This window comes from Cervus elaphus, chromosome 19 (genome assembly GCF_910594005.1).
Source record: "Cervus elaphus chromosome 19, mCerEla1.1, whole genome shotgun sequence".
NCBI lineage: Eukaryota > Metazoa > Chordata > Mammalia > Artiodactyla > Cervidae > Cervus > Cervus elaphus.
This window is the reverse complement of record NC_057833.1, coordinates 45,844,688-45,862,984: the sequence shown is the minus strand read 5'-3', so window position 1 is coordinate 45,862,984 and position 18,297 is coordinate 45,844,688. Positions and strand designations below refer to the sequence as shown.

Here is an 18,297-nt window from a genome sequence, read left to right as displayed (position 1 = left end):
TTTGTCAAGAAGCCAATAGCAATGTTTTCTTTGTGGGTAAACAGGTAAAACTTGATAGCAGGCCAGAAATCCAAGTGCCACCTTGTTGTATTAGCCCTTTCCCCTCTTCAGTCTTTGTGGAGAAGTGAAAATTGTTTTAAATTTCCACCCTTAAGAGCCATTTGTTGTCTGTGTGTTCAATGTACTGTAATCTAGTTGAGGGTGAGAGGCCGTACAGGAAGGAAAGTGCTTTCAAAAAAGTCTCCAGTTACAAAAAGTAACAGCCATTTTGAGCAATTTAAAATGAAAGACTTACCTGATTCTGTGGTTAAGACTCCTATTCCACTGCAGGGACTGTGAGTTCTATCCTTTGTGGGGCAACATCTCACATGATGCTTGGCATGGCCAAAACAATAACAACAAAATAGTTTATTCCTTTTTTTTTTTTTTTTAAGGCATTATGTTAGCATAAAGTGCTCACACAGTAGTCCCTAAGTAAAATTTTTAAATGTTTTATTAAAAACAAGATTGTACAATGTGTTGATGACAAAGTTCTAAATAGAACTCAGGACCCTAACAATCCTATCACTTGCTTCAATCTCGACTCCAGTTTGTCCACAATGGGACTGTTTAAGATTTGAAATGGCCAGTATTTCAAAATGCATTCTTTAGGGATTTCCTGAGTGATGCAGTGGCTAAGACTCCACACTCCCAATGCTGGAGGCCCAGGTTAGATCCCTGATCAGGGAACTAGATCCCACATGCCTCAACTAAGACCCTGCATGCTGCAACAAAGATCAAAGGTCTTTGCTGCAACTAAGGCCTGGGGTAGCCAAGTAGAGAGATAAATATACATTTTTTTTTAATGCATTATCGTAGAATTAATTTCTACATAGCAGGTAAATTGATGAACTTTTTTTATGTTATTTGAGGAGTAGCCACAAGCTCTTTCTCTATATAATGCATTTTATGAGAACATTGACAGGAGACAGTGTGTCCTCAAAAGAGAAAAGCTGTTGAACTGCTCACCCGCCCACAGCCACCTCCCCCTGCCCCAGCCCCACCCGCTTCACAGGCAGTTGGGATTTATGGCCCGATTGGCTGCCCACTCCTGCAAGACTGGTCAGCCTGCTGCAGCCCTTCCTTCTTTAGGACAATGCCCGTGGCTGCAGTGCCTCTGCCAACAGGATGTGCTTACGAGCTGTGTGGGGAGGACGAGTGTTATGATTCCCTTGTTAAATTTTCCTTTTTGTCAAACTGGACAATGGCCAGAAGACATGGCCTGGGAGGAGCCATGTAAAGGAACTGAGTTGCTTCCTGAGGGTGGATCAGGTGGAGAACCCCATGCAAGGTACTGAAAGAATTTGGGAGGGAGGGAGTTGGTTAGAATTCATCATCCTAAGTGTCCCCTACAGGACGGAGTCCTGGCTCCCTTGGGACTGGACCGACTGCCCGTCTCACCCGGCTCTACCTGCTGCAGCATCTCTGCTGCCGCCTGTGCCCAACAGGCCAGCCCTTCCTGCCAGCAGGAGCACCTGATCTCAAAGCTCAGCTCATGCGTTTCTTGAAAGCCTTCCCTAGTGTACTCACACACACAATACTAGGTATTGTTAGAGCATTTCCAGTATGTTCTTAAGTACATATCACTCTCTGGCCTGTTTAAAAATCAATATTTTCATTCCATATGTATTTTCCTTACTATGTGCCAAGCACCGAGTTGCAGAGACAGATACGAACTCAACCATGGCAGGGCGCTCACAGCCTGCTAGAAAGACAACACTTAGCATGCTTGAAAGTCCCTAACAGAGGAGTAGAGCAGGCACTGGACCCCTCAGGACCAAGATGCCCAATCACCTGTGAGGGAATACCATCCTGGTGGAGCAGGTTTGGAAAGGAAAATCATCCAGTTTCATTGTAGATGTGCTCAATTAAGACATGCAAGACATGTCACATAGGCAGTTTCTATGTGAGACTGAAGTTTGGGAGTTCTGAGCTGTGGATAATTCCGGAGACCCAGGGGCAGAAGACCGATGCTCCTGGCACATGGTAGAAAAGAACTGAAAAAAAAAAGAAAAGAACTGAGCTGTGTCTCCATTAGCTGACGTTCCTTTTCACATTTTCATTGAACCACATTTATATATAATATATATGTATGTATGTATTTAGCTGTGTTGGGTCTTAGTTGTGGTGCAAGGGATCTTTAGTTGCGGCACGTGGGACCTATTTCCCAGACCAGAGCACAGAGCTCCAGCCACTGGATTACCAGGGAAGTCCCTGAACCACATTTGTTTTTAAGTAGATCTGAGGCTCTTCCTGGGAAAGACAGTAACAGTAATAATTGCCACAGTTGGCATGTGCCAGATGCTTTATCTGCAGGATCTCTAATAATCACAGTAACTCTATGGTAGGTACTCTTGTTATCAGTTTACAGGTAAGAATACTCCCGTGCAGAAAGGATCAGCGCTTTACCCAGTCATAGCTGCAAGGAGGCAGAATGTGAATTCCAGTCCAAAATTATCCAAAACCCACACTTTTCTACTGCATCATCCGATGTCCCCAGATATCCAGTGACTGGAAACAGCTCCCCACAGTTTCTCCACCCCAAGCCAGGGCCATCTCATAACCCAGTTTCTCATAAGCATCTCCCAGGAAGCTTGCATAAAACAGTGCAGTTGGCTGGATAATGGCCCCCAAAGATATCAAGTCCTGATCCTTGGAGCCTGTAAATGTTACCTTGTATGAAGAAAGGGTCTTTGCAGGTGTGATTTAGTTAAGGATCTTGAGACAGGGAGATTATTGTGGATTATTTGAGGAGGCTGTAAACAGAATGTCTTTATAAGAGAGAGGCAGAGGGAGATTAAACATAGACGAGGAAAAGGTGATAGAGACACGGAGACAGGAGGTAGAGACTGATTGGAGTGATGCAGCCGCAAGGCAGGGAGTGTTCGAAGCCACCAGATGCTGGAAGAGGGGGGACAACAAAGAGCTGCTCCATTAAAGTGCCAGGGAGTAGGGCAGGCACCAGATACCAGATGCCACTAGGGAATAGGGCAGGCAGCCCAGGAAACACCTTGATTTTCGTCCTGTGACACTGATTGCAGACTCTGGGCCTCCAGGACTGTGTGGGAATGCATTTTTTGTTGCTCTAAACCACGAGATTTGTGATGATTTGTTTCAGCAGACCTAGGACACTAATCCATGTGGATTCCAAGGACATACGCCCAGGGAGCTGGATTTAGTAGGTCTGCTTTTTGAAGGGCAACCAGAGCGATTCTGATACTGACAATCTGTGGGCCACAACACCTCAACGTCTCAGGAAGGGCAACTGTAGGACTTAAACCCTTAAGTGTTAACCACTGGACTGCCAGGGAATTCCCTGAAACAACTTTTAAATTAGGTCCATCTCCCCAGGATTTATGCTGATGCTGAGGGAGAAGGAAACCATAATAAAGACTGAATCAAGTTAAACAGTGGTAATTTCAGGTCTAAACAAAACTGATAGTATAAGGTGATCTTGGGCCTGGTGAAAGGGTGACACCAGACTGCGTGGACAGTCCTCACCTTAGCAAGACAACTAGTGGGATAGATTATTTTGGGATAGACCTGCCTCTGGGAGCTGTAGGCACCAGAGGAACCCAGGATCTAGGTGGCCACCAGTCAGCACTCATGGGTGATTAGATCAAGGCAGAGACGACCATTTGTAAGCACAGAGGAAAACACCGGAAGAACCCACAAAAACCCGGAAGACAAAAACAAAAAGAACCAGAAGACAGAGATTAGACTATGGGTATTTATTGTTTATAGACTATGAGAAACTTGGGTTACATGTATTTTCCCTTTTAATTTATCCCTCTAATCTTGTCTTGCGTGTGTGCATGCTCAGTTGTATTCAACTTTGCAACCTCATGGACAGTAGCCTGCCATGCTCCTCTGTCCATGGGACTCTCCAGGCAAGAATACTGGAGTGGGTTGTCATTTCCTCCTCCAGGCAATCTTCCTCACCCAGGGATCAAACCTGCATCTCCTTCATTCACAGGTGAATTCTTTACCACTGAACCAACCGTCTTAGTTGGCATTAATTTTATATCACTTTGTCTTAATCATTTTACTATTTGAATTTTGGCCCGTTTTGTTTAATATTTTAATTTAATCTCTATTTGCTCAATTGCCTATTTAGTATCTTTCTCTTCTACTGAACTGTAAAGGTAGGTAGGAAGCATGTCTGTTTTTCTCAACAGTGTGTCCCCAGCTCTTAGCACAAAGACTGACAGTGTTCGTTTCTCCTGTGAGTGATCATAGCTTTTAAAGATGAATGAACCAGTGAAACAGCACAGCCACTTTGGTAAACAGTCCAGTAGTTCCTCAAAACTTGAAACACAGAGTCACCATGGGACCCAGCAATTTCACACCCAGGTATATGCCCAAGAGACTGAAAACCTATAGCCACACAAAAACTTGTACACAAATGCTCATAACAGCATTATTCATAATGTCCAAAAAGTGGAAACAATTGTCCATCAAATGATGGAAAGATAAATAAAATGTGGTACATCCATACAGTGGATTATTTTTTAGTCGTGAAAAGAAATGGGGACTTCTCTGGTGGTTCAGGCCCTAAGACTCCGAACTCCCAATGTAGGGGACCCCACTTCAATCCCTGTCAGAGAACTAAATCCCTGCATGGGAATTAGGGAATGGAAGCTCCTAAGTACCGCAACCAAGACCCGGTGCAGTCAAATAAATAACAAAGAAATGACGCACTGATACATGCCACAATGTGGATGAACCTTGAAAACATGATGCTAAGTGAAAGAAGTCAGTCACAAGAAGGTTATCTGTTGGATGATTCCATTTATAAGGAATGTCCAGCATAGACAAATCCATAGAGACAGAAGTTGTCTAGAGCTGGGAGTGCTTGAGGGGGATGGAGAGTAACTAACTGCTAGTGGGTACTAGGTTTTTTGCCAGGTAATGAAAATGTTCTAAAATTAGATAATGATGGTGGCTGCAGCAACTCGGTGGATATGTTAAAAACCACTGACTAGTACACTTTAAAAGGATGAATTTCCTATGGTATATGAATGGGATCGCCATAGAGCTATCTTTAAAAATAAAAAAAGAAACGATACAGTCAAGTCTTTCTTTAAGTTATTAAAATCAACAAGGAAAATTTTTAATTATAATAGTTTATTTTCAAGAAAAATCGTCCTGTGTACTTGAGTTGCCACGTGTCTGAATGGGAGGGGACAGACTGCAAAAATCAGGGGGCTCCCTGACCGCGGGGGTCGCCGCCCAGGAGGACTTCACTTCTGGAGCCCCGCTTGGGCAAATGGTGGGGACGCAGGCTGCACCTACAGCCTCAGAAAAGAGGGTGAGCGAGGATGCCGGGGAGCGCGTGCGATTTCTCTCTCCTGGCCTCCCACCGCACCCTTTGTATCGTGCCGTTTTAACGATCTCACACCTCTTGGGATCACCAGAGTCCAAGCGGCTCGCCAGGAGCCAAGTATGTATTGTTTGGCTCAGGAAATGTGGGGTAATGAAGGTGCCTCCCACTGGGCGGGCAGGTCACTGTATTCCGCTCTGGCCTCCGGTTTGGGGGATGGGTGACAGCGAAGGGGTCCGCGGAGCCGCGCCGCCGCTGTCTGGGGGGCAGGGAGCGCAGCCTTTGTGCTGAGGCTGCTCCGGGCTCCCGCCGCTGGGGGGCGGCCTCCGGCCCGCAGACCCCCGACAATAGCAGGAGTGGTGGGGAGCAGCACGGTTCCGGAAACTTTTCCCTGGAACCTGACCGCCGCCGCCCGCCCCCGGGAGCGCGGAGCTGGGCGCGCCCATCTCCGGCCGGCGGACGGTGTGATCTGGCCGGCCCTGTGCTGCGGAACCGAACACAGAAGGGGGCGTGCGGGGCGGCAGCGCCGGGGCCGCGGGCAGCAAGGGAGGCTGCACGCGGGTCCCTGGCCACGCGGAGGCGCAGGCACCGGACTGGGCGGAATGGAGCCAGCCATGGGGGAGGCGCCCAGCCCCGCACCGGCGCCCGCGCTCTGGGACTGGGACTACCTGGACCGCTGCTTCGCCCGCCACCGTGTCTGCATCTCCTTCGGCCTGTGGATCTGCGCCTCTTCCTGCTGGATCGCCGTTCACGCACTGTAATGGGGACCCGGGCGGCCGCGGGGGGAACGGGGCGCTGGCCCTGCTGACTCGCTCTTGGGAACCTAGAAGGAGGAGGGCAGAAAGGGAGGATGCAAGAGGCAGGACAATTCCAGGGTCGAAAGGAACATTTGCTGTAGACTGAAATCAGATACTTCTTTCCGGATTCCACGAACGAGGAGGCTGGGCTGGGAGCCCACAGGAGGCTGGGTGGTATGGTGGACGGGACCGCGGGCTGGAAGCCGCCAGTCCTGGGTTCTCTTGTCAGCCTTTCCCCCGCTGACTGACTGTGAGCTAGGCGAGCTGTAAAGTCCCTGGGGCTCACTTTTCCTCACATAAATGGGAATGTTAGCACATGGGACCGGCTGGGAGGATCCAATGAGTTAGTGCTGGTAGAGCTCTTCCGAAGTGCTCATTAAACAGCATTATTATTGCTCCCGCACTGCCATCCACCCTTGGCAGAGGACATCGGCCTGTCTCTCAATGTTTCTGGCTTCAGTTTACCCACGGCCCTCCTAGCTGAGAAGGGGAGAGGTAATTATCTAACCCTGGCCACACACTTTGCCCTGGTCTGTCCAACACCTGAAGTGGTCTGGCCGAGTGATCACCATAACCTGGGTTCTAAGGGTGATGTCTGACTAAAGATGGTCTCTAGGTCTTCTGCCACCCTGTTCCAAGCTCTGGAGGATGGTACCCCCCATGTATTCCCTGGGGGGGGGGGGGGGCAGCCCCCAGGGAGGCTGACACCTGCTTACCTTCACCACTCAATCGTGTTCACAGGTCTGAAGTTGCTGAAGAGAGTCTGCAGGCCATGAATAAGAAAACGCTTGGAACATTTGCTGAGGGCCTAGTCCTGCCATCATTAACTCACCAATCCCTGCCACCACCCTGAGAGGCAGGGACTGTCATTGACTCTGTTTAGATGAGGAAGCCTGAGGTTTTACAAGTTAACTAACTTGCCTGAGTGAATGGGGAGAACCGAAACCCCAGGACCTACTGGAAGGGGCAGGCTTGTGAGGGGACTACCCAGATCAGAGGATGGGAACTAAGGAGGCAGTTTACCTGCATTTCACATGTTCCTCACCGCCACCCTCTGAGATGGGTGTTATCAGACACCTTACCCTCTACGAACTAAGTTTGGAGAGTTTACGGAGCTTCTGTGAGAATGCCCACTGGCTGGCCTGAGAGCAGAGCCTCTGCCTTTTCACCTTGCCTCAGCTGTGTAGGGGCTGGATCAGGGCCTGCCCGGGGTCCCTGGCCCTGAGAGCTGGAGAAGTGGCTGAAGAGCATCAGGGCACACACAGGGTCTCCACAAGTGAAGTAGAAGGCCCGCCATTAACTCACCTTTCACCATAGGCCTCAGTTTTCTCTTCTCTCAAATGGGAGGGTTGAAATGAATTATTTCTAACCTGTGTCCAACTCGGAGAGTCTCTGATGTAGAGTCTTCACTCTTGGGCCTTCAGACAGTTTCAGGACTCAAAATTAAGAGTTGACATTCCCACTGGGAGCTTGGGCTTCATCGTGTAGGTCAGGAATGTTTGGGAGCCCAGTAGCCTTCTGTCCTCATAGAATGGTCCCAAGGGCTGACGCTCAGAACTGGCCAAACGGTCCTAATGATGTGGAGTGAGTCCTACCCAATGATTAAAGGAAATGAAACCAGAGCTGCAACTGTGCCTCAGTTTCCCTGTAAAACCTGTAAAAATGTTGGCAGGGAAACAGCTCATACAAAGTATTTCCAAGATCTGACTAATGATGCTGACAAAGAGACATCTGGCCCCTTCCAGCTTGTCCTGCCTTCCTGCACTTATTCCTGGGCGAATGTGGGGGTAGAAAGTGAACAGTAAGGGAGAGAAGCCAGCAGTGGGGGACCCTAGAGGGAGGTCAACCCAAAGTGCCACGGCATCTTTGAGGAATCTTCCCCCCGTGTGTGAAGAACGTGCACCCAAAATGAAATCAATTCAGATGCGGCTGGCAGAAACCGAGCCACCTCACTGCACAGATGGGTTAGAAGGATTTCATGTTAATTGCAAAGAAACAAGTTGCCTTTTTCATTTAGGCAATTAACTCTGCTCTGCAGTGAAACTGCAATGATTGGATTACTTTTATAACTCTCCTGTTTCCTTTCAAAAAAATAAAAGCTGACAGCTCGTTTGTCAGTGCTGAGAGGTGGGTCGTAAATTTGAGGCTGCCAGATTGGTAGGGGGAAAGAAAACCTCTTTTGTGAGGCCTGGCTCTTGCTGTGGGCTTGCTGGTCAGAGGCTAGAGTCCTTTCCATCCTTTACTTTTTGCATCTCTAAACTAAGGTCAAAAACACCTGCTGAATATCCAGGGAAGAAAGTGATTCGTAAGGACACAAAGTCACAGCTGCCTTTTTCAGACACCTGCTCTGGGAGCCCAACCTTACATCTCTGTATTCTGTCCACACCCCTGTCTGTCCCCTCAGGCTTCTGTATCTGAGATGTGGGAGGAAATCTGGACGGGACCAGTCAGTGCTGTGGGCTGCGTGCTGCCTCCTGACCAGTTTGTGTGACACCATTGGGGCGATTCTGGCCAAACAGCTCACCATCCAGGTAGGTTGGGACCACAGGTGACAGTGGCTTCTGATTTGTTCCTTTCCCACGTGAAGCAGTTTTGCTCTAGGGCCTGTGCCCCTGCTGGTCTTTCTGCTCCTCCAATAAACATGCAGCTCACTGGTCACCTCCTTCAAGTCTTTGCTCGAAAATCTCCTCTCAATAAGACCTCCTGACCATCTGTTTAAAATTGTGCCTTACCTCTCCCACATCTGCTCCAGACCCCTCATCCTGCTCATTTCCCCCTTAATATACCATCTGCTTTACTTTATTCATTATGTCTACTCCAGGAATTGGTGATGGATAGGGAGGCCTGGCGTGCTGCCATCCATGGGGTCGCAATGAGTTGGACACGACTGAGCTACTGAACTGAACTGAACTGATTCTTTATTGCATGTTAACCCTTACTAGAATGTCAGCTTCATAAGGGCAACAACTTTTATTCAGTGCCGATCCAGCACTTAAAACAGGAGCTGACACATAGTAGATGTCCAATTAAAAAAAAAAAAAAAAAAAAAGGATGTTTGCTGTTACTGTTTTTTAGAGCCCAGGCACTGTCCCCACTCATTCAGGGGTATCTGAGTCCTTTCTCAGGTGGTGATGTGGGCTTTGGAGCAAGTGAGAAACATTTCGAGTTTTTCCAAAGTCTGGGCCCTTAAACAAATCTGTGTAGAAAGGGGCCTGTCTTGAAAGCCTGTCTTGAAACACGTATCCCAAGGAAGAAGGACCTGTGGGCCCCACTTAAGGGGGCTGGTCCTGGCCTTTTGCCACCCAGGGAGATGTGAAGGAGGGCGGCCTGGTGTTCAGACACAGATTTGGAGAGTTCTAGACCCTGCTGTCAGCAGCATTCTATCAGAAACAAATCACCTTTCATTTTGGAGGCAATTCTCACTAGCTGATAGACGATAATGAAGTTCAGCTCGAGTCTGATAATAATAGCTGATGTTTATTAAATAGTAAGGGCTTTTCATATATTAACTCACTTAATCCTTAAATTATGGGTGCTCACATCATCCCTGTTTACACCATGAGGTGTAAAAGAGGTGTGGAGAGGTGTAGAGAGGTTAAATAACCCTGCTAAAGTCATTCTCTTATAAGGAACAGTGTGAGGATTCAAACCCCAGAACACATGCTCTTAAGCACTAAATACAGTGGACCCTTGAACAACACGGATTTGAACTGTGTGCATTCACTTATACATGGATTTTTTTCAAATAATACACACTATGGCACCCTATGATCCACGGGTCGTTGAATCTATGGATGCAGAACACCAGATACAGAGGGTCTACTGTAAAGTGACACTCAGAATTTCCACTGCAAAGAAGTCAGCGCCCCAAGCCCTGAGCTGTTCAAGTGTCAACTGTACTGTCAGTAGCTACTGCAAGTTTCAGTAGGTGCATCTTACTCCCCTCCAGTCACTGGCCTAAGCAACTTCCCATGTGTCAGCTCATATCATCAACTTCACACTGAAAGAGGTGCTGTTATTATCCCTGCTTTACAGATGAGGAAACAGAGGCCCTGGGAAGGTCAGTGGCTGGGCCAAAGTTGCACAACAAGACTACGCCGTGCAATGGAAAGTGTGGCAGGCTGGGATCTTGTCCTATCTCTATGATGAACATTTTTATAATGGCTTTGGTCACTTAAGCAAAACCCCATTTCCTCGAATGGAGGTGATAACCAACCTTGATGGAGTTGGAGGCATCCCTGGAAACCCTATTTCGGTGGAACATATGTGGTGGAGGAGATCCAGAACGAGAGGTACTACAGTTGTTGAAAGAGGTTTGAACACCAAGACCTTTCCTTTGCTCGCAGGTCTTTACTGGTGCCTACCTGGCAGCTGCTGACCTGGTGACCTTTGTGTCCGTTCTCTTCCCAGTCTGTGGTTCCAAATTCAAGTCCAGTTCGGGTGAGTGTGCTGCTACCTGTTCCTGACTTCATCGTCCACTCATCTCATTCATCAGCACCTCTCCCTGTCGTGCCCTAGCTGGGCCCCTGCCAGGCACAGATGAATGGGCGAGCTCCCCGGCCTCAGCCAGAGCAGGGAGTCAGGGCGCTAAGAGGCAGTTAGCGCTGCTAGTGAGGGTGTGTGCGCACAGTGGGCCGCAGAGGAGGGGAGGGTCTGCAGGTGTCGGGAGAAGGTGACGCTGGAACTGGGACCGCAGGAAAGGGCTTTCCGGATGAAAGAGCAGCCTGGGAAGAGGTCAGGAAGAAGGAGGGGGCAGGGCGTAGGGGACAGACAGTGATACCCAGCGTGCACGTCCAGGGGCTCCAGGTGAAGCCCCACCGCTTCTGGAAATGGAGTCCAGGAATGGCCTGGACGGCCTCAGGCAGAGCAGGGGCTGGAGGTGACTGAGATGGGATGGGTAGGCTGGGAGTATGTAGGACCAGACATTCCTGACAAGGGGCAGCAACACGCTCGGACCCTTGTCTTAAAAGGAAGTGCTTGCACCAGGGCGTAATGTAAGATGTCCTTGGGCTCAATGCTGCCCAGAGGAGGAATGCACTTTTTGGAATTGTTCAGCAGATGATCTGCCTTCTATTTCAAGAAGACTTGTATAGAAGACGATGCTTCTCCTGCTCACAGTTTTGATGCCTTGGCACCACTCCGCCCCCTCATGGCGCATTCACCAAGCTTGTGCGGGTTCCGCTCAGTGCCAGGCTCTGCGCAGATTCTAGAGCTGCCTGGGCGCAGTGCCTGCCCTTAGGGGGCTCCAGTCTAGGATGAACAGCAGATGTATGTGATAAAGGATAATGCTGACCTGCTTTGAAACATAAAACGACATGAAAGGCTGAGGAAGGGGAGGAGCACCAGGCATGGGGGATGGGGGGAATGAGAGGGCACGACCACAGGCCCTTCAAGAGTGGGCAAGGTCTGGCTTGTGGAACAACGTGGGAGCCCGCCCTGGCCTCGTGGCTGGGGTCAACACCAGTTCTTCCCACACGGCTGTCTGTCGGGTTCCAGATCCTGGCAGCTGAGCAGGATCTTGGTGTCTGGCGCAGGTCGGGGCTCCCGGGAGAGGAAGAGGAGGCGGCAGCTCCGGGCCAGCGTGTTTGCCCTGGTCTTGCCACTGAGCCTGGGCCCGGGCTGGGCTCTGTGGGCCGCCGTCCCGAGGGCTTCAGGCCGCGACCGAGGGCCACAGCGGAGGCTGCTGGGCATCCTGGTGCAGGTGAGGCCAGGCCTGCTCGGGCTGGGGGAAGGGGGTATGATGTCGGGGAATGTGGGTCCCTCCCCTCCACACAGTCCCAACTAGTATCCGGGGGGTGGGGGTCAGGCTTACGCTTTGCTGGGAAGAACCACCTTAAAGCAGGACAAGGCGGGCCTAGAGTGCCTGGGCGTCTCCCCAGGGTGCTGAGTGCATCACTGTTCCCACAGGACAATACGGAAATCCTCGGCTTCCTGCTGGGTGGCATCGCGGCCTTGGGCGCCTGGGTTTCCCGGATCCCCCCACTCTCCAGAATCGTGAGCCTGGGGCTGGGGCCGTGGGTCACCCCTGCAGGTCTTAGGGCATCTGGGACCATCCTCCCAGTACCAGGTCACTGGGGTGGAGAGGTGGTGTCCCCGTGTGCACAGCCGTGTCTGTATGTATGTGGTGGGGGGGATATGTGTGTGTGTGTATATGTGTGCAGGCCAGAGGACAGCTGGCCCCAGGCTCCGGGGATCCTGAGGCTCACAGCAGGAGAGCTCTGTGTTCACTCCATTTCTTGTGGCAAATGAGAAGCAGGCTCTCAGGAAGGAGCCCTGGGTTTGGATGAACAAGCATCCTATTAAGGAACGAAAAGGTTTGAGGTTTTAGAAGATAGGATTGTTCAGCTCCAGGGCTCTTTATATTCGAGCGTGTCTTGTTGGCAGATATTTTCCCTGTGTCTGGGGTAGAGGAAGCCCTGTGTTGGCCACTCCCCTGGGGGAAACAGACATGACTTGAGATGCCCTGCTTGCCCTTGGCGAGCTCAGTCTCAAGAAGACACAGAAATGGAAAACAAGGTGTTCGAATGCTCTTAGAAAGAGAATCAAATGTTTGGGGTTTTGGAAAAGAGGGAGAGAAACCTCTGCGTTGTGCAAATGAATGAGGGTGCAGACTGTTGACACCACTGGGTGCTGGGGGAGTCCAGGTCGGCAGGAAGGCAGGGTGGGGCCTGAGGAGCAGAGGTGAGCGGAAGCACTAGGGGCAGAGGAGAGCATAGGGAAGGCCGCCAAGGCAAGAGGGCACCTGCAAGAGAGCCACATATTACGCAACCCCAGAAATGTGTCAGCCCATCCTTTAGTCTTAAAACGGTCACTTGCCCAAGAGCACTGTGGTTTTTTTATATTAATTTATTTATTCTGCTGGGCCGGGTCTTAACTGCAGCACTCAGGATCTTCGATCTTTTTTACGGTGTGTAGGATCTTTAGTTGTGGCATGCAAACTGTTAGTTGCAGCATGTGGGATCTAGTTCCCTGACCAGGGATTGAACTGGGGCCCGCTGCACTGGGAGTGCAGAGTCTTAGCCACTGGACCGCCAGGGAAGTCTCAGCGCTGTGATTTAATAGCAGTTCCAGGAGAACAGGATTTGGGGATGTCGGGGTCTTAGTTGAGCGCTCTGAGAGCTGCAGCTTGAAACCTCCCAGGGCACCCGGCCTCCTCAGCAAAGGTGTGATCTCCAGATCAATGGAGGTGAGCATGGGGAGCACTGTGCTCAGTTCAGCCCCCCTGGGAGGGGTCTCCAGGGTAGTGTGGGGGCTGGGAAGCTGTGTCACATGACAACCTTTGAAGGAACTGCTGTGGTGCCCTGGCCACCTGTATTATAAAAGTTTCCTTCGCCTGCCGTAACAAAGTGTCACAACTGGGAACGACAGAAATGTATTGTCTTTAAGTCTCAGGGGCCAGAGGCCCGACCCCAAAGTGTCAGGGCCACGCTCCCTCTGAAGGCCCTAGAGAGGGATCTGTTCCAGGCCCTTCTCCGAGCTTCTGCTAGTTCCCTGACTGGTGGCAGCACAACTCCAGGATTTGTGTGGTGTTCTCTGTGTGTGTGTATGTGTGTGTGTGTGCGCACGTGTGCACGTACACATGCACGCACCAATGCATGTAGTCTTCACGTGGCCTTTTCTCCATACATTCCTATATCTGACTTTCACCTTGTCATAAGGACGTAGTCATCTTGGATTAGGACTCATCCTAACAACCTCAGCTTAACTTGATCATCTACAAAGACCCTACTTCTAAATAAGGCTACATTTACTAGCTCTGGGAGTTGGACTCCAATGTCTTTTTAGGGAAACTCAATCCAACCCATAACACCAGCCCCCCTAAAATACCCCAAGCCAACCCCACCTCTGGGTCCCTCCCTCTGCTTCATTTTCTTGATCGCATTTATCACAGCCTGAAATTGGCTCCTTTAGCTATTTGCCGAGTGGCTGCCTGGTTCCCCAGCAGAGGGTGGGCACCGTGAGAGCAGTGGCCCTCTCTGTGTTACTTCTGGCTGTGTGCCGGACGTCTGGGGTCTGCCCAGGGTCGTGCCAGCAGACACTTCTCACTTAGCGACTGTATCTGGCCTAGAAAATAGGGAGTTCATGGATACAGGAAATGGAGGGCTGTCTTGGGGCAGAAAGAGTAGCCTTGTTCTCTGCGGTCTCAGTGATCAGAACCAAGACCAGAACCAATAATCAGCAGGTTACTGGGAGGGCCACTTCCCATTCAGTGAGAAGAAGACTCCGTGGGTTAGACACTTTGCAGTGGCTGGCATGTTGAGGGCAATCGGTATTGTTATTCCTGCTTTAGTAAGTAGTGAGCTCCTCATCACTAGAGGCATTCAAGCCAGATGACCCCTTGGCAAGAAGATAGAGGGAGATTGCATTGGGACTGATCTGGGTAATCTTAGAGGGCCTGCCAGCCCTGAGTGTGTCTGGTCCAGTGAACAAAAGCCCAGAGCTAGGGTTCCCTCATTAGGAAGAAAGCCAGCAGGATTGGGGTGCAATGGGAAGCTGAGCCAGCATGGCCTCAGACCCTGGATCCCCCAGAAGCTGCCTCTAACTTACCCCTGGTGGGGTCGCTGAGCCGCAGTCTGGCTGGGTAGCTTTGGTGGGAGAAGATCCCATTTTTCCAGGGGCAAGTCCTTGAATGAGACAAGGGATTTGAAACATGCTCCGATCAGTAGAGCACTGTGCTAACATGGGGAATCGTTGCTGCTGCAGGAGCAGCCGAGGCATGGCCCACTTCCAGCCCCCAGCACAGATTTGGTTCAGAGTTGGTGGTCCCAGGAAGAGAAGGGTCAGGGCTTGGCTCTCCATAACTCTATCTTCCTCATGCTTGCCCCACTGAAATTCACAGGCCCCTGCCCAGTGCCAGGTGCCAGGGCACTGAGATGGTGAGGCCCTCAGCCCTGCTCTGAGGAGCTCTCTTTCTGTTGGGCAGACAGATATGTAAGCAGCTAAGTCATGATCAGGGTGAAAGGCACTCCAGTAGAGGGATATGTCAGTTGTGAGGGACCCAGAAGAGGGCATTACTTGCTCCCCTTAGGGTGGAGGCGGCAAGGAATAATTTCCCAGAGTTGATTTTAAGCCAGGTTCTGAGAGATGAATAGGAGTTCACCAGACAAAGGGGGCAACTTTTTTTTTTTGGCCTTGGCTCATGGTTTGCGGAATCCTAGGTCCTTGACCAGGGATTGAACCTGTGTCCCCTGCAGTGAAAGCGTGTGGTCCACCAGACTGCCAGGGAATTCCTGGAAGCAGCTTGAAGCCCAATGGAAACAACACCTTTGGGCGCTGGCATTGGCCAGAGGGCTTGCCTTCCAACCTCTCACATCAAGGGCCCTGGGTCTTAGAATCAACTGAAGGGAGCTGGGCGAGGTGGCAGTGCTCCTCCCAGCCCAGCCCCTTCCTCTCTCTGCCCAGTGCCGGGGTAAGACATTTCCGTCCATCCACCTGTGGACCCGGTTCCTGTCAGCCCTGGCCGGTCTCCTCTACGCCTCGGCCATCGTGGCCCATGACCGGCGGCCTGAGTACCTGCTGCGGGCCACGCCCTGGTTCCTGACCTCGCTCGGCCGCGCGGCGCTGGACCTGTCTGTATCCATCCCGGGTCCCGGGGTGTCCTGTGTCTCCTCTCCCCTCTGCCCCACCACGCCCTCCTACCCTCTTGGTAGAAGGAATTCTTTCTCAGTGGCCAGGGTGGTGGTTTGAAGCCTAGGGCAGGCAGACACAATTGCAGCATGCAATTCTGTATTTTTTTCCTTTTTTTTTTTTTTATAATAAGAAGTATCTCTTGACTGGAGCTCTGTGAGACCGCAGAGGGAATGTGAACTTCTTGGCCCTGGGCTCAGAGAAGAGCTGGCTCCTGTCTCCATGCTGCTCCCCACTGCGTCGGCCCCACCCTCTGTGAACCTGTTTTCTTACCTTCGCCTTGTCTTTCTCAGGGGCTGGGGAGGGCTTTGCGAGCCGACCTGGCCTGCACAGCTGATCCTGCACCTTCTGTCCTCTTTTTTTTTTCCATTTATTTTTATTAGTTGGAGGCTAATTGCTTTACAATATTGTAGTGGTTTTTGTCATACATTGACATGAATCAGCCATGGATTTACATGTATTCCCCATCCCAATCCCCTCTCCCACCTCTCTCTCTACCCGATCCCTCTGGGTCTTCCCAGTGCACCAGGCCCGAGCACTTGTCTCATGCATCCAGCCTGGGCTGGTGATCTGTTTCACCATAGATAATATACATGTTTCGATGCTATTCTCTCAAAACATCCCACCCTCACCTTCTCCCACAGAGTCCAAAAGTCTGTTCTGTACATCTGTGTCTCTTTTTCTGTTTTGCATATAGCGTTATCATTACCATCTTTCTAAATTCCATATATATGTGTTAGTATACTGTATTGGTCTTTATCTTTCTGGCTTACTTCACTCTGTATAATGGGCTCCAGTTTCATCCATCTCATAGAACTGATTCAAATGAATTCTTTTTAATGGCTGAGTAATAATCCATGGTGTATATGTACCACAGCTTCCTTGTCCATTCATCTGCTGATGGGCATCTAGGTTGCTTCCATGTCCTGGCTATTATAAACAGTGCTGCGATGAACATTGGGGTGCACGTCTCTCTTTCAGATCTGGTTTCCTCAGTGTGTATGCCCAGAAGTGGGATTGCTGGGTCATATGGCAGTTCTAATTCCAGTTTTCTAAGAAACCTCCACACCGTTCTCCATAGTGGCTGTACTAGTTTGCATTCCCACCAACAGTGTAAGAGGGTTCCCTTTTCTCCACACCCTCTCCAGCATTTATTGCTTGTAGACTTTTGGATAGCAGCCATCCTGACTGGCGTGTAATGGTACCTCATTGTGGTTTTGATTTGCATTTCTCTGATAATGAGTGATGTTGAGCATCTTTTCATGTGTTTGTTAGCCATCTGTATGTCTTCTTTGGAGAAATGTCTGTTCAGTTCTTTGGCCCATTTTTTGATTGGATTATTTATTTTTCTGGAATTGAGCTGCAGGAGTTGCATGTATATTTTTGAGATTAATCCTTTGTCTGTTTCTTCATTTGCTATTATTTTCTCCCAATCTGAGGGCTGTCTTTTCACCTTGCTTATAGTTTCCTTTGTTGTGCAAAAGCTTTTAAGTTTCATTAGGTCCCATTTATTTATTTTTGCTTTTATTTCCAATATTCTGGGAGGCGGGTCATAGAGGATCCTGCTGTGATTTATGTCAGAGAGTGTTTTGCCTATGTTCTCCTCTAGGAGTTTTATAGTTTCCGGTCTTACATTTAGATCTTTAATCCATTTTGAGTTTATTTTTGTGTATGGTGTTAGAAAGTGTTCTAGTTTCATTCTTTTACAAGTGGTTGACCAGTTTTCCCAGCACCACTTGTTAAACAGGTTGTCTTTTTCCCATTGTATATCCTTGCCTCCTTTGTCAAAGATAAGGTGTCCATAGGTTCGTGGATTTCTCTCTGGGCTTTCTATTCTGTTCCACTGATTTTCTGTCCTCTTTGATGCTGGAGCCTGGGGTGGATGTTGCCCAATGTGCTGACACCCCAGTGACCTTGGTGTGAGGGCCTCAAGGGCACGCTAAGCTCAGACAATGGAGGGTGGAGATGCTGACAGTGGATAACACCTCTGCTGGCGAGGGAGTGTGTGAAAAAACCCTGTGGATTTAGCAGAAACAGTTTCAAAAACGATTTCTCACCTACTGTTTGAGTCTCCCAGGGTTGCCATAACACATCGCCACAAACTCGATGGCCTAAGCCAAAGGAATTTATTATCTCAGCTCTGGAGACCAGAAGCCCCAAGTCCAGACGGGGCCACACTCTCTCCAAAGGTTCAAAGAGAGAGTCTTGCCCTGCCTTTTCCGGCTTCAGGTGGGCTCCTGGGGTGCCTTGGTTCCTGGCAGCATAATTCCCATTTCTGCCTCTATCTTCACGTGGCCCTTTTCCTTTTGTGTATCTCTGCTTTTCCTCGAAAGTTCCTGTTGTGGGACTTACCTTAGCCGCCCTAGTCCACTGCCAACCTCATCTTAACTAATTCTTGATATCAGCAAAGACCCTGTCTCCAAATAAAGTCACATTCTGAGGTTCTGGGTGGATATGAATCTGGAGAGGACGCTCTTCAACCCACTAGGTGTACCATCCTTCCTCAGCCGA

General features: G+C 49.9%; 1 protein-coding gene and 1 long non-coding RNA gene across 10 annotated transcripts in view; one reads left to right on the top strand and one right to left on the bottom strand.

The window, feature by feature from the left end:
* Positions 1–300: 300 nt before the first annotated feature.
* On the bottom strand, positions 301–6,168 carry LOC122675365. Its single transcript, XR_006335237.1, has 3 exons — positions 6,031–6,168; positions 1,834–2,036; positions 301–374 (listed from the first exon to the last, which is right to left on the bottom strand). It is a non-coding gene; the product is annotated as an uncharacterized LOC122675365 (long non-coding RNA).
* TMEM44 (transmembrane protein 44) overlaps positions 5,156–18,297 on the top strand; it is a 49,359-nt gene continuing 36,217 nt past the window's right edge. For 8 of the 9 annotated variants that reach the window (XM_043873977.1, XM_043873976.1, XM_043873975.1 and 5 more), the window contains exons 1-6: positions 5,156–6,119; positions 8,564–8,690; positions 10,506–10,599; positions 11,694–11,860; positions 12,067–12,153; positions 15,562–15,732. In XM_043873977.1, the coding sequence (XP_043729912.1) occupies positions 5,965–6,119; positions 8,564–8,690; positions 10,506–10,599; positions 11,694–11,860; positions 12,067–12,153; positions 15,562–15,732 (801 nt within the window). In that variant the 5' untranslated portion in view covers positions 5,156–5,964. The remainder of the gene's footprint in view (positions 6,120–8,563; positions 8,691–10,505; positions 10,600–11,693; positions 11,861–12,066; positions 12,154–15,561; positions 15,733–18,297) is intronic. The other variant, XM_043873978.1, reaches the window with a different exon arrangement.